Source organism: Vipera berus, assembly GCF_964194415.1.
Source record: "Vipera berus genome assembly, chromosome: 7".
Lineage (NCBI taxonomy): Eukaryota > Metazoa > Chordata > Lepidosauria > Squamata > Viperidae > Vipera > Vipera berus.
The window spans coordinates 28682367-28699181 of NC_138209.1; the positions used below are offsets into that span (position 1 = coordinate 28682367).

The 16815-nt window shown below is 40.0% G+C and overlaps 1 protein-coding gene across 4 annotated transcripts in view; it reads left to right on the top strand.

The window, feature by feature from the left end:
• Positions 1 to 4785, top strand: part of NR3C2 (nuclear receptor subfamily 3 group C member 2) — a 168717-nt gene extending 163932 nt beyond the window's left edge. For all 4 annotated transcript variants that reach the window (XM_081332597.1, XM_081332596.1, XM_081332595.1 and 1 more), the window contains one exon: positions 464 to 4785. In XM_081332597.1, the coding sequence (XP_081188723.1) occupies positions 464 to 619 (156 nt within the window). In that variant the 3' untranslated portion in view covers positions 620 to 4785. The remainder of the gene's footprint in view (positions 1 to 463) is intronic.
• The last annotated feature ends 12030 nt before the right edge of the window (positions 4786 to 16815 follow it).

Genomic DNA, 16815 nt, shown 5'->3' on the forward strand with positions numbered 1-16815 from the left:
TTAAAAGAGGTGGTTCGCAACAGGCTGGAGCAAATGCAAAGCAGCCATTTTAAAGTCATTAAAAATGGCTGGTTTTTGTTGCTTCTTTGAAAACCGCTTTCGGTTGTTTTCACTGGTTGAGAATGCTGTGCAAACTCGTGCAGGTATAAAGATTCAGAGGCAGCCTTCCAACAAATGTGCAAGCCTGGAAAATGAACAGACTTCAGGGTTCAAATCAAGTAAATTTATTACAGTCAAAGACCAGAGACCAGAACAAATTAAGTTCAACAAGAACAAGTTCAAAGAAAGGTGCCTCAGATGTGCTCTCAGGTGTTTCACCACGTGTTTCTTCAAAGAATTTGCACAGCCCTAAAGTTTCATCTTTTGTACTACTGTTCTACATTGCTTTTTCAGTATTACAAACTATTTTCAACATCCATTAATGCTCACCATTCCTGACTTTTTTTCTCCCATTCCATTTCAGCTTGTTAGCGATTTGCTGGAATTTTGCTTCTACACCTTCCGAGAGTCTCAAGCTCTCAAAGTGGAGTTTCCAGCCATGCTGGTAGAAATTATCAGTGACCAGTTACCCAAGGTGGAATCTGGGAATGCCAAGCCCCTCTACTTCCACAGGAAATGACAGAACATGTCTTAATGGAAAAAAAAGAAAAAGAAAACTTGCCTTAAGTTCCCCTGCGCTATTCCACACCCGTGAAGGAGCCAAGAAGCCACATTTAAAGTGTGCTATTCAAAATCGTTCAACAATGTCTCAGTAGTCTAAAGACAATATGAAGGTTTGGAGAATGGAAAACAAGCATCTTATATGAACTTGGTAAGACAAACTAGCCAAGATGTTTATGAACACCAGGCTACCCCGAATATTCCCAGCATTTAAAAAGAGAAATATTCCTGTTCCTCTGGATAAAAAGCCATATCTAGTCAAATAACTCCTTGATTTTGATATATTAACAGAAGAACATTTTAAATATGTCATGTAATTTCTGGTATTGTTTGCTTGTTTTAAAAGGGTTTAAGAACTATTATGAACTTTTAAAAAAGCTTACCATTGGTTTGCACATAAATAAAGTCAATATGGGGCATTAATTCTTGTACTATACACAAACACACACACATACGTAGAAACAAAATCAAATTCCTGGATATGTAACATAGATAATGGAACATTTTGGTGTGGAATAATATTGGTATATTCACTTGCGGCATTTGTTATCCCATGTTATCTATCATAGATGATCTACACTGTGTTAAGTGTTCATTTATTATTTAACTTGAAAGGATAAGATGTTGAAACAAATGCCTCAGTTTCAATTTATAGTATATTGTGCTGGCTTTACCAATAATTTTTTGCAGTCTTTTGCTGTACTGTACAATGCTGTATGTATAAATTGAAGGACCTGAAACAAATGGTATAAGGAACTTTTGTAAATGAGACCTAAAATCTTTAATGGTTAATAGGATGAATGGGAAAGTATTTTTGGAAGAATTCTATTTTGCTGGAGACTATTTAATTACTCTTTTTTGTCTAAACACAAGGGTTTTTTTCTTTTTCTTTTTTTGTAAAGTGAATTGTTCTGCATGCATAATGAAACGTTTACAGTGTATTTAAGAAAGGGAAAGCTGTGCCTTTTTAGCATCATATCTATCTCACAATGTCTGTTGTAAATAACCACCCATAATTGTTTCCAGTTGTTGTTTTTTTTCCCATCCAACTTCCTCAGCATTTGTCTACTACTTTTTACATCCTTTGAGCACAATGAGTCTGCTTTAAGCCTCTTGCTGTGTTTGCAGCTTTATACACATTTTATCCAACAAGATAATGTTAACAAGGATAAACTCCATCATTACATCGTTTTCTACATGTTCCATTAAAGCTAATAAAGCTGTGCAGGTAATTTGGTTCCTATTTCAGTGGAGCCTGCTTAAGTCAGCTATTTGGTGAATTGTGCCCAGTTTTTTTTTCTTAGGATCAAATGAGATTCTTCTCCCCAACCTGTTCAATCTGAAGGTCATTGTGCTACACAAACACTTATCTATAAACAATACACTCTCAAACACATTGCCTTCCAAGCAAGTCCCATTAACAGTGTAAAACCCTACAGAGTATAGTTGATCTACTCATTTTGGGGTTGTTTAATTTTATGTCAAAATTGTGGTTACAGAATTGTTTTTCCTTCCTTTTAAAACTGGGGTCAATGTATATTGCCAAAGTGTGGACAACAAATCTGAATATATAGGTGGAAATGCACATCCTAGATACATTTGAATGATAATAAGATTAGGGGCTATTAATGCTAGGTAAGTCAACAACTCAGTAACTGTATATAGGATTGCAATTTAATTTAGTACAAAATACAGTGCTACTCTTAAAATGAACCTTAAAATGAGAGACCATTTTTAAAATCTGGATCTCTCTTAAAACTATGCTACGGGGACGGTGTCTTTCTTGTGATGATCATTACTATATATCATATGAATAATTTAAATATGTAGCATAATTATTATTATTATTATTTAATTTTTTATTACATTTATATCCCACCCTTCTCCGAAGACTCAGGGTGGCTTACAAGCTTAGCAGTAGCCTTCATTCTATGTATATGCCTGCTTGTTAGGGCTTTCACACATACCCCCAAGCGGCATTATTACAAAGTCAGCTTAATTGCCCCCAACAATCTGGGTCCTTATTAAAAACAAAACTTATGATAATTGATATTACATACAATAATTGTCAGTTATCTTCCTCTAAAACAAAGTCTAGATAACTTCTTTGAGGAAAAATAATAATCTTTTAGGTTGAATCCTATGTACAATTATTTGAGAGTAAGTCCCAGTGGAATTACTTAGTAACCATGCTTAGCACCTATTATTAATAACCAAATCTGGGATCCAAAAGGTATTTAGTTTGGGTATGTTCCTCGGAACCTTTTGCAATTAGCAGCAAATATCCTAATGTACATACTATTTTTAAAAGCATTGTTTCAAAAACAGTTATGGAGCATAAATAGAAGCCCAAGTGATTCCTTGAATCCTAATCATTCATGAAGTTTCTGAAACTTAAACAGGTATTTGCATTTCCATCTTGCATCCATAAAATTTAACTAAAACCATAGCAAGTGGATTTCTCAAACCAGTTTCCCTGTGCATCCTCAAATCTCTCTTAAGGATCCTCATCCATCTGGAACAGCTTTATAGGGGACGGGAAAATCTGATCTGCTGATCTGCCAGTACCGTTAATTCCAGTAGTAGACAAGCAGAACTGAATTCAATTAAACTTGACCTTTTTGAGCCATACAGTTTTCTGAATGAGAATCTATGGAAAGAGAAGAATCAAGATTTACATTAAACAGCCATATATTGGGTTGAATCCTGACAATACTAACTGAACTTAATTCCAGCTGAAATAAATGCAATTTAATAAATTCATTTGCAGTTTTGAAAATCAAAATCCTTTATCAGCTCTTTGGACTGCACAGCAATATGAAACTGCATTTCTACAGTGATAAAAATATATAGCATGCAACATGATTGTTTATATTAAATATCCTTTTTATTAAGTTTTTTTAAAAAAACTTACTGAAATTGGAATTTTAAATTATCCAGGTTTGTGGTAAATAATGCAGATGTTTTTTTATTAGCAAAGTTACAAAATATTTTTCTATCTCCAAGTAACTTTGCTTGATTAGAATATTAAAGCCATATTATTTTCTTTTTTTAAATTCACTGGTAGATGTCAGTTGTTTGGTTACTCTTATTTTTTGTACCTTATTGCATTTAATTGTGGTACAATTCATAAATCTCAGAACTGTCATGAATAAAACACTAAATTAGTTTTAAAACAATTTATAACTTTATGCAAAATCGCTATCGTTGCAAGAAGAGTATGCAGATTATAATAAATTCTTTAATCACATTCATGAAACCATTGATTATTGCTTAGAAATCATTAAAATGAAGTTCAAATAAAAGGAAGGTATCAGGAGTACATTGTATTTTAGAAGGAAATAGATATTTGTCTCCTGCAAAATAAGATAAACAACTTCAAAATGTGAAAATAATTGTGTTGATTGAGTGTAATGATTTTGTGGCAATGACTGAAATTACACAGCAAGAACATTGTATTTATATAAATGTAAAATAGTTTTAATTTACTGCAGTGTGTATTTCAAGAATAATATTGCATTGCAGTGTGTAACCATTCTGTTGCACAGAACAAAACTGAAAAGGACTAAAAGCTTGCAATATCAAAATCTTAAAATAAAATATACTTTATAATCAATAATGCAAAAATCTAATCACAGGGTGGTATTTTCACTGACTTTTAGAAATCTTTCGGAATTTAAACCATTCTACATTTAATGCACTTTTAATTGTCTATTAAAGATGTGACATTTTTTGATAGAGGGGAGAAAGAAAAAAGGAAGGGTGCAATTTTATCTGGCAGATGACTAACTTTTTAGGTAGCAGTTATAATGCCAGGATTTTCAGAGTAATGTTTCAAAGTTCATGGAGCTAAGGAGCACATGACACCAAGAACACAGCACTTGTGCAGGAGAAGTTCTTGGTGGTTGTGTCCTATTATTACTGGATGAAAAAAGCAGCCAGCACTACAGTATAAAACAGCAACATCTATGCATAATGATGCATTAATAATTAGGAGCTTGCTTCTGTATGTTTAAACCTTTTGAATAAATACAAAATTACTGTTTGGCCTTTATGTTATTGTCTTTAAGTACATAATTTTTATAAGTTGTATAAATATACACAAATTAAAATGGTGTGATCATAGTAATTTCTTGTGCTTTGCTATAAATCAGACTAATCTGATTATGCATCTGTTTCTTTAGGCAGAGAGTCACTAAAGGGCAATAGATTATGTCCAAGATGTTCTTTTACATCACTCTTCTGTCTTCTACATATCCGAATTCCTGCTTTCATAATATGCTTCATTTGGCTCTGCTATACTGAACACTTCTTTAAATGCACAAAAAGGGCAATTCACTTCTGCAGTGGCATTTAAAATCCCTCATTTGGAGCTATTTTTTTTTAAAATGCAGTAGAACTTCTGAGTAGACTTCCAATTAGAGAGCTAGAAGATGACTGTAGTGATATATCAGTAATTCATTGTGGGTCTGCAACTCACTGTGGGTAGGGAAGGTTCTTTTACAAATAACTGGATTAGCTATATTCAAGTATAAGGACAGTGCAGTGGATATGCAAATTGACTTTTATCCTAATCTTTATTATTGTCCTGCCCTCAAAGAGAGCTAGTGGCAACCAAACAGCATCACTTTTGTCTAACTATGGAAGTGTCATAGAATTCCAATTTTTCAGGCTTCTGAATCACATGAAGATAAAAATGGTTGTAGGGATTTTCCCAGAGTTCTTAACTGTATGGAATTAAAATAAATTTTCCATTAGACACCATGGTGGGGTAATGATATACAATGAGTATGCTCTATTCTGCCTAACATGATTACCAGTACAATTTATGTTGCCATGTCTGAATGAGGCAAAAGATTTTTGAAGTGCCTCTGTTCAAATAACAGAACAAGCTATAGTGAATAAAGCACCAATGACTTTAGCAACCTATGATAAGCCAAATCAAAGAAACTACACAATGATTTAGTACGGTATGTGAAGCAACCATAACACAGTCAGTGTCAGTCAGATACATATTAGAAATTTGAAACCATCAACACCTCTTTTGAATGTTTGTTGTTTCAATAATGTAAATGAAAATCAGAATCACTAGTTATCTATTCACTATTCTCAATGAATTGCATCTTCATAGTTCTTGGACAGCATTATTTTCTTGCTTTTTAGAAGATTTTAAATGCTTCCTCACATGGCAATTGTTACATTGTGAAAACTACCAGTGGCCATGGTGATTATGATCCCTGATAGAACAGTTGTTATGCTAATAATGTACTACTAGAAAAAAGTTTTGACAAGTTGAGAAAAGTTAGGAATTTTCCTCTACTTATGACTTAGTAAAGTGTGTATAACTGGCAAGGTAGGGGGGCAAATATATTTCAGGGAATCCCAGCAGTACCAAAAGTGTATAAGTCCTAACAATGAAAGCAAAGTCCCAATTTTTTTACACTATACAGGTAGTCCTTGACATGCAACCAAATTGAGCCCAAAATTTCTGTTGCTGTTAAGTGAATTTTTCCCCATTTTACAACCTTCCTTGCCACAGTTGTGATTTTGTTTTCATCTGGATTTTCAACAAAAGGTCAACATCCAATGAGAGAACAAAGGATTTTAGAAATAAACCACTGTCTTCCTTAAGCCACTAAGAGAACTTCAAATTCCTACTACATGAAGGAATTCTGGAAAGGAATGGGCTACATTTCACAAGAACTGAGAACAATGTATTCGGAAAACTACTAGTTCAACTTATTCAACTAAAAAAGAGGGGTGGGCTGACCTATCTTTAGGACTTAATCTCATGCATAAAGTCCAAGATAACCAATTAAACAAGGAGTTAGGGAGTGATGGGAAGGAAGAAAAACTCAAATATAAAGCAGGAGATGTAGGAAGCATACCCAGGGTCAGTCATAAAGGACTCAGATGCCTACATTAATGCTCAATGTTTGAGGAATAAACAGGGTGACCTTGAAGTACTATTGTATGAGAACAGATGTGATACAGTTGCCATTACCAAAACTTGGTGGGATAAAAGTCATGACTGGAATGTACTACTGGAAGGGTATAAACTGTTCAAAAGAAACAGACAGAACAAAAGAGGAAGTGCAACATGCCAGCAACCAGTCCGAACAAACAAGCAAAGTCCCATCCATGGGATGCAGGCAGCACACAAAACCATGCACACTCTGGTCTGTGGAAAAACCTCTCTCCACAAAACTGGTCCCTGTTGCCCAAAAGGTTAGGGACCTCTGAACTAGACCACAACCTACTTCTTAGAAGGTTAGAAAAATGTGGGAAAGACAGCATCACCACCAGATGGATTTGTAACTGGTTGACAAACCACACTCAATGTGTAATCCTTAATGGAACTACATCTACACGGAGGGAAGTAAGTGGTGGGATATCCAAAGTTCTGTCCTTGACCCAATACTTTTCAATATCTTGATAAAAAAATTAGATAAGGGTATAGAGCTTGTCGATCAGAAGGTCGGCAGTTTGACGGGTCGAATCCCGAGTGCTGCGTAACAGAGTGAGCGCCTGTTACTCGTCCCAGCTTCTGCCAACCTAGCAGTTCGAAAGCACGTAAAAATGCAACTAGAAAAATAGGGACCACTATGGTGGGAAGGTAACAGCGTTCTGTGCGCCTTTGGCGTCTAGTCATGCTGGCCACATGACCACGGAGACATCCTCAGACAAGCGCTGGCTCTTCGGCTTTGAAACGGAGATGAGCACCGGCCCCTAGAGTTGGAAACGATTAGCACACATGTGCGGGGGAACCTTTACCTTACTTTATAGAGGAGCTGAAAATTTGGCAGGAATAGCCAGCATCTCACAAGATAGGCTCAAGATCCAGAACGACCTTGACAGACTTGAACACTGGAGCCTATCTAACAAAATGAAATTGTGAGAAAAGCAAAGTTTTACAATTAGGCAAGAAAAACCAAATGTACAGGTACAGAATAGATGGAATCTGGCACAATAGCAGTAACTATAAGAGGGATCTTAAGAGTCCGAGTGGACAATCATTTAAATATTATTTATTTATTTATTTATTTATTTATTTTAATTCCATTTATATCCCGCCCTTCTCCAAAGACTCAGGGCGGCTTACAAGCTTAGCAGTAGCCTTCATTCTATGTATATGCCTGCTTATTAGGGCTTTCACACACACCCCAAGCGGCATTATTACAAAGTCAGCTTATTGCCCCCAACAATCTGGGTCCTCATTTTACCTGCCTCGGAAGGATGGAAGGCTGAGTCAACCTTGAGCCTGGTGGGACTCGAACCTGCACTAATTGCAGGCAGCTGGTGTTACTTAAGGAGGCATTAGCCCACTGCTCCACCAAGGCTCCACAGCCAGCAGTGTGCTGCAGCCATCAAAAAAGCCAATGCAATCCTAAATTGCATTAACAGAGGGACAGAATCAAGATCATGTGAAGTATTAATACCACTTTATAATCCCTTGGAATACTGCATCCAGTTTTGGTCACCACAATATAAAAAAGATGTCGAGATTCTGGAAAAGAATGCAGAGAAGAGCAACAAAGATGATTAGGGGACTGGCAATTAAAACATGAAGAACAGTAGCAGGAATTGGGTATGTCTATTCTACTGAAAAGGACTAAGGGTGACATAACAGTGTTCCAATATCTAAGAGACTACCACAACCTATTCTCCAAAGCATCAGAAAGCAGAACAGAAAGCAATGGATGGAAACCAATCAAGGAGAGAGCCAACCTAGAACCAAGGGGAAATTTCTTTCTTTCTTTCTTTTTACAAATTTTATTGATTTTCTAATATTACATTTACATATTTGAAAAGCAGCGTGGTGGCTGGGTAGTAGTAATTCAATTACATACAAATAACTTTAGTACAGATTTTAGATTGCTACCTCTTTTTCCCTTCATATGTACTGTCTACTTGTGAATCTAAACACAAGTTTTATCCTATCAATCACATAAAATAACTTTCTTACATATATCCATAGTTTTTAGTTTACACATATTCTAGTTGTTTTAACATACAGTCTTTTAGACAATCAATGACCGAATAAAATTTTTCAATTTTAATTTCCAGTTTTAGATTTAATGTTTGATATTTATCATTCCCAAAATTTTTAATATACTCCCAATTCATCTATCACCATTCCTCACAAAATCTAATATTCAAAATACACATCCCATTTACTTAACTTCTCACCCTCTATGTCAACAAATTGAGGATACAAAGTGATATCCTTCCTTTTTATTTTTTATTTTATTTTTATTTTAATTCTCCGAAGACTCAGGGCGGCTTACAAGCTTAGCAGTAGCCTTCATTCTATGTATATGCCTGCTTATTAGGGCTTTCACACACACACCCCAAGTGGCATTATTACAAAGTCAGCTTAATTGCCCCCAACAATCTGGGTCCTCATTTTACCTACCTCGGAAGGATGGAAGGCTGAGTCAACCTTGAGCCTGGTGGGATGCGAACCTGCACTAATTGCAGGCAGCTGGTGTTACTTAAGGAGGCATTAGCCCACTGCTCCACCAAGGCTAATTTTGCTAATTTTCAGTTTTGTTTCTTTAAGTAGTAATCAAAGTTTTTTATTTCAGTATTTAATATTTCCTCTCTTCCTCTTTGTATCTGCTATCTCTTGCTTAAACTGATAATTTTCGTTTTTAACAGTCCATATAGACCTATTTATTACTTTCAACAATGTTTTTAGCTTATCTACATTATTCACCTTTACATGACCTTAATGCACAAATCAATATTCAAATTAGCTATTAGTATTTATACTGCTAAATTTTAATAACCAAATTTTTTTCTTTATCTCAGTTCATAACAATGTCTTGTGTTCAACATGCACATCTTATCTATTTAAGTACATTCTGTTTTAGATTTCAATAAGATGGTCAAAACTCCATTCTTCTTGAGTCTTATTCTGGCTTTTTTCCTTTGCCAAATCATCTTCCATGTCCTTGTTTTTGGGTCATCAAACCAATCTCCTTGTAATATCGTATATTTATTGATGTTGGCAAAACCATCCGGTCACCATTTTTTTGAGAGGACTTGTAGGTCTAGTGAGTCGTCTCTTTATTCTTCCATATCGACATGGTTGTTCTGAATTGTTTGTCTTCCCATCCAACTGTTCTTTTTCTAGATCCTCTAGTTCCTTCTGTGTTGTATAAGAATCCTTTTCCTTTTTCCAAGTTGTCGATATCTTTTCTGGATTTTCAAATATCAATATTTGTTGAGTTGTAGATTCTTCTGTTATAGTATTTGAAAGTTTCATTTTTTCTATTGTATTTTGTATAGATGGTTCTTTAATTGTGGTCAAAGTTTGGGCTTTCATATTGTTGTGATTCAGCGTCAGCCTGTAATATCGGCAGTTGAGTCTGATGAGTCTGAAGAGGAGGAGGAGGAGGGGTTTGAAGAGCCTTTGGTATCAGAGGGAGGCTCTGATACACTGCAGGACTCTCAGCCTGGCCTCTCCCGTCATGTTCCTCCTCAGACTCAGCCATGTGAGCACGAGGTATTGGATGTAGATGATTCACAGCTGGATCTATTCAGGGACGCAAGGAGCCAGAGGCAATCCAGCAGAGCAGAACAGAGGAAGGCAATGAGGCAACTCGGGAGAAGGCAATGAGAAGCCACGCCTTGGGACTGCTGATAAAAGGGGAAGGTGTGGGAGGTGCTAGTTGCTGAAGGCAACCATTTGAAGATCTTCTGCTAGAGTCCTGGTCTGTTATTCCTGTTTAACTCATTTGAACTTTTGGTTTAACTCTTGTTTGAACTTTTGATTTCTTGTAAATAAATTTGGTTGGGTTTTTCCAGCCTGTTGATTATAAAAAGGGGTTGTCCCTGACATTCAAACAGGGCCGGTCGTAGGCTGGAACAGAACACATATCTGGGCTGTCTTCTTGTTCCTTCACATAGCCTCTTAGTATTTCATTGGTAGTGGTAAGAGTTTGGATTAGTGTTTTCAACATAGTGAGAGTTTGTTGATTTTCATCTATAAAGAAATTTTGTTCCTGGCCTTCTTCCATATTAGTATTTTAAGCTAAAGGCTTTACACTTCAAAAATCCTAAGGAGTATTTATTTTTCTCTAGGTAGGGAACACAAAGCCTTTCACAGCTGTTGTTTCAAAGTTCTCAAGGTTGTCTTAATCTTTTCAGGGTTTTTTTTATAAGAAAGAATCCAGATTTCCAACAGAAGTAGACAATGAAAAATAGGAAATAAAAAAAAATATTTCAATCCACATGCTTTGAGAAATAAAGTTCCAATTAGGATTCAGTTACTTTTTCAACATTTAAAATGTCCCTGGGTATTTAGTCGCCACTCTTTCTGGAGGGAGAGCAAAAGTCCCTCTTCCCTCACCACAGGGGGGAGAATACTTAGCAGCTTAAGGAGGTACAGAAAGTAATTAGGGTGTAAAAGAGGTAGATCTCACCCAGTCTTGTCCGCACTGCTTTAAAAGTTGCCTATGACTTTGGCTGTTCACAGCCTAGGGATGAGCCATAATGGCTGGTCCTTTCGTCTGCTGGTTTGGAGGGATCGCCAGATCTAACGGGAGAGTTGCGGCTCTCCCATGATACAGCAAGCACGTCCTCTTTGCTGGTTGCCTCTTCAGAGTGACTTTCAGCCCTTTTCAGGGCCACCCAGCGATGTGAAACTGGACGGGGGAGAGACAGCAAGTTTCCCAGCTGTCCATAGTGACTGCATGACAAACCGGAAGTCCCAAGGGAAAATTTTTTGACAGCGAGAACAATTAACAGTTGTGGGTGCTCCATCACTGGAGGTTTTTAAGAATAGATCAGACAGCCATTTTACATAATGGTCTCCTGCTTGTGCAGGGCATTGGACTGGATAGAAGATCTCCAAGGTCCGTTCCAACTCTGACATTCTGTCAGTGTAGGTCTTAAGTTAATAACATGGTTATTAAGTGAATCTGGCTTTCTCATTGGCTTTGCTGGTCAGAAGGTTGGCAAAGCTGATCACATGACCCTAGGACACTGCAATTGTCATAAATGAGTCAATTGCCAAGCTTCTGAATTTTGATCAGGTGACCATGGGGATGCTGCAATGGTTGTGTGAAAAACAGTTATGTCACTTTTTTCAGTGCCATTGTAACTTCAAATGGTCACTAAAAGTTGTAAGTCAAGGACTACCTGTAATGGACTGTGTGGCTCCTGCAGCATAAACATTTACTATAACAGTAGATTATGCAGCAATTCTTTGGTCTGTTGCTGGTTCTAGATTGTGCAGGAGCTTTGGCCCCTCCTAATTACCCAAGCATCACACCATTTACATAAGTAATAAATTATAATGCTTACACATTAAAAATACATTCTGAGGAAAAAGCAAGTTTTGCTCGAAACCAGCATTTGAGCAGAAGCCTATTTCTGCTCGTTTCTAGTAACATTGCGTCACTGAAAGATGGCTATTATTTTCAACTCTTGAATTGGATCTTTTCATTAGAAAGATGTAACTAAATGATGCCTAATTAGCAATCTAAATTACTCTACCCCAAACATGAGGAAGAGTAGAACAATGCTTGTTGCCCTCATTCTCAGCTATTCCATGAAATTGTGAAAAGGGACTGTAGTTTCTTATACATCACCCAGAGAATCTTGATTAATCATGCCTGCATGAGGAAACTATGAGCATACTGTTTTGTGTTAGCCGAAGGCATCACAGAGATTCTATGTCTCTTGAGTACAATCATATTGGGGAAAAGAAGAAGAGATAAATGAAGCTCAGAACTGTGTGTGTCTCAAATACCCTTCTAATAGTTCAAACAGACAACCTGATTTCCATTACATTATTCCACAGGCATCTGTGCTGTTTGGGGTAATATTTCCAAACTGCTTGATGATCTCCCAAGTAGAATCACCTTTAAGCTATCTGGTACTGATTATAGCTTTAGATACCAAGAACTATATTAATGCCCCACAGTCTGGGAGAGTTCCAGCTGGACTAAAAAAGCAACACTATGTTGGATCACAACTTTGTCATCTGGAAATAATTTGTGTACAGAATGCTGTACAGTTCTAGACAAAAGAGCAGCCAATGATTGTGAGTTAAATCTTCTAATTAAAGAAAACAGTGTAAAAGTATCGTTAGCTATGATTGCTTTTCAAACCATTTTAATTTGATTAAGGATAACAATAGCAAAGATCTTATACTCCTATGAATTTATTTAAAAATTGGTTGTGCCAAATTTTCTTCATTACAACACAGCTTTTTTGCAGTCTAGTAAAATGCAGATCATGGGATCCAATTTTTGTTTATGAAGCAAATGTACGTTTACTTCCTACTAATGTGTGTGCATGGTAACCAGCTTTATTGAAGATGAACTGCAGCTATCATTATTGCAACCTTGAAACATGTTTAAATATCCTTTACTTCATTTATGCAGTCTGCATGTCAAAATTGATTCAAAAGTAGTGCTTTAGAAACTATACATGCCCAACACCTTTCTGCTATTGACAAAAGCAGCCATGGTGTTTCTTTTTCAGATTTCCACAGAAGATGAAAAAAATATATATATACGGCTGTTGTACTTGCTCCAGATCATGTTTACAGCATAAACAGTCTTAGTGTGCTGATGCCCATAGTTCCAAAGAAGATAGTGATCCACTCTATCTGGGAAAAAATTAGCATTCTTTTCTTAATAACCATTTTGCTATCAACTATGTTGTGGTCAAGCCTTGGTTTAGAAAGCTGCACAAAGTTATGTATACATATACCTAGGGAAATGCACACTCCAATTTGTAATAGATTAGGTTCCATCTATGCCAGGGCTTTTCAACCTTTTCACCATTGTAACACTTTTAGGATAAGGCAACGTCCGACTACCACCAGTTGCCCAACAAGGTGTCAAAAACTTGACCGAAAAAAAGGAAAAAAATGATAAAGTACAGGTAGTCTTCGACTTACAATAATTCACTTAGTGACCGAAGTTATGATGGCACTGAAAAAAGTGACATGACCCTTTTTCACACTTATGACTGTTGCAGCATCCCCAGGGTCATGTGATTTACATTCGGATGCTTGGCAACTGATTCATACTTATGATGGTCACAGGGTCAGGTGATCACTTTTTGCAACTTTTGACAAGTGAAGTCAATGGGTGGGTGGAGCTCATCACTCAAGGTTGCAGGGTGCCTGTGTGTGGGGGGGAATCCATGGGTCTCTGGTGGAGGGGGGGTGGGACTGGGGTGGGTGCCCTCCTTCCTCCCTCTCTCCCATTTTCCCTTCCTTCCTTCCTTCCTTCTTTTCTTCCTTTCTTTCCTCCTTCTTTGTCTCTTCCTCCTTCCCTCCCTCCCTTCCATTGTCCAGCGCTACACCGCCCAGACCCCAGCCTGGAAAAAATCATGGACTCTGCCTCCGGCTGCAGCTTTTCCTCCAATTGGTCCTGCTTTCCCTGTGCAGACCAAACGGGAGTCCCACTCCAGGTTTTGAGCCAGCCCGCCTGGTTTGCAAACCAGATGCGTCCTTAGAGCTAAGGGGCTGCTCCGGCTGCTGCGTTCCCTGCCTGCCTTTCAAGTCAGGATAGACTGCAGCTGCTCTTCAACTTTAGAAGGAGACGCCCAAACCCTAGCCTGGAAAAAATCACGGACTCTGCCTCCGGCTGCAGCTTTTCCTCCAATTGGTCCCACTTTCCCTGCACAGACCAAATGGGAGATCCGCTCCAGGTTTTTGAGCCAGCCTGCCCACCCACCTTCCCGGTTCCTGAGTCAGATATGTCCTTAGGGCTAAGGGGCTGCTCTGGCTGCTGTGTTCCCCGCCTGCCTTTCAAGTTGGGATAGACTGCAGCTGCTCTTCAACTTTGGAAGGAAAGATGCTGGAGATGCCTCTGGGAGACGCTGGAGAGGTAGCTGAGCCAACTCAAGGTCCCTCTTGTTGGGCACAGTGCTGGCTGTCTCCCCTGCCCGCTCTCTCTGGCCAGGAATCCTCCTGACTGGCTGCCGGGAATACGCACGGCAGAGGTGCTGCTCGCGGCTGGAGGGTGATCGCACACGCAAGCAGGACAGCCACACATGGCAGAGGTACTGCTCGGGCCAGAGAGGAGGCCGGGCAGATTGCAGGCACTGGCGGCGGTGCCAGTCTGGAGGGAGCTCGCACGTGCGATCACCCTCCGGCCCCGAGCAGCACCTCTGTCGTGCGCATCTGTCCCGCTTGCGTGTGCGTTCACCCTCTGCATCGGTGCCGCCAGTGCCCGCAATCTGCCTGGCCTCCCTTCTCTTCCTTCCCTCTTTGTCCCTTCCTTCCTTCCCATTGTCCCTACCTTTCTTCTTTCCTTCCTTTCTTCCTTCCTTCCCTCCCTCTTTTGCAAGAGGCCAAGCGGGAACGAAGCAGCCCTCGGGTCTGCGCTGCTGCAAGCGCCAGTGTCGCCTGGGCTCCTGCCCAGCTCACTTGCTTGCGGGGAAGGCCTCCGTTACCGGAAAGAGGCTCAAGAGGAAAAGGGGCAGCTGGGGATGCCCTAAACTGTCTCGTGCTCACCTGCCCGCTTACTAGAGCTGCGTGCCAGGATTGAAGGAACCACAACCCGTAACAGGAGGTGGCAGCCATGATGAGGCCACTCAGAAGCGTTTTCGTTTCTCCCGCCATAACCGCCCGTCTCTCTCACCCACTCCCATCACAAAATAACGATCCCCTCTGCGGTGGCCCCCGCAGCCTAATGGAGAGCAAGAGACACAGCGGCATGCCCTCCCACTCAGCGCAAGAGTTTAACGGCATCACCTAATTCCAAGCAGCTTTTGAACTTCAAGTCCCAGAATTCCCCAGTCAGACACGCTGGCCTGGGGATCGGTTTGGAGGTATGGAGGGGAGGGGAGCACCCAAGGGCAAGCACTGGGAGCCGAAATTGAAGGCTGAAATGCCTTCAGCTGTAACTGCTCACACGTGTTTGTGTGTGTGAGAGCAGGGATCAATGCTGCTTTCCAGGTGATAAGTGCTTCTTCGGGGCTCAGCAGACGGGCCAGGATCAATGCTGCTTTCCAGGTGATTGGTGCTTATTTGGTGCTCAGCAGAAGCTCCAGCCCTGGCAGCCCTGAAGAAGTGCTGATCAGCTGCAAAGAGGCACTGATCTTGGCGCTTGAGCCCTGGAAGCCCCAGCGCCAGGCTGCCACTTCCCTCCCAGCCTCCTCACTGGCCGGGGCTGCTGCCAGGAAGCCGTCAACATGCCAGGAGCTCTCTGTGGACTGGAACCCGTCGGCAGAGGTTGGGGCCTGGCGACTCCGTATGACCGATCCTGGGGAAGGCGGCGCCTCGCTCTGTGCCTGTGCTCTTCGCGTGGCCTAGGGTTCCTGCAGGCCGTTGCTAAGCAGCATTTTTTCTGCAACCAAGTGAGGGGGGGAGGAGCGGGTGGATGGCGACACCGCGTACCACCAGCCCGGTGCTCGCGTACCACCAGTGGTACGTGTACCACCAGTTGAAAAGCCCTGATCTATGCATTATGCAGATGGAAAGATGTAGTAGAAGTCAATTCTGAAACAATTAAGCAAACAAAATGTTGAAAAGTGCTGCTTAGGTTCATTGAATGTAGCACTTCACAAATCAGCCAACAAAGAATTTTTCCATAATGTCAGAACCAGCATTTTCCCACTGAACAGTGCAGGTATGGCTGAAAAACACCAAAAATTTACTGATTATGCAATGTAAGATTAGTCGATTTGCACATTGGTAGAAACACAGTAGGGACGCGGTGTCTCAGTGGGTTAGGATGCTGAGCTTGTCGATCAGAAGGTTGGCAGTTTGGCAGGTCAAATCCAGAGTGCCGTGTAACAGAGTGAGTGCCTGTTATTCGTCCCAGCTTCTGCCAACCTAGCAGTTCGAAAGCACATAAAAATGCAAGTAGAAAAATAGGGACCACTACGGTGGGAAGGTAACAGCGTTCCATGCGCCTTTGGTGTCTACCGTATTTTCCAGCGTATAAGACGACTTTTTAACCCATGAAAATCTTCTCAAAAGTTGGGGGTCATCTTATACACCCAGTCGTCTTCTACGCCGGAAAATACTATTCACCTCTCTGATCTTTTCTCTTTTCTGCTGGATGGTGGGATCGCTGGGTGAATGGAGGTAGGCGATGGCGACCCGTGGTTAAGCGGCCAACGGCGAACGGGTGATGGAGGACAAACTCTCGTCAGCTCCTGGGGCAGCTACTGCAGCCG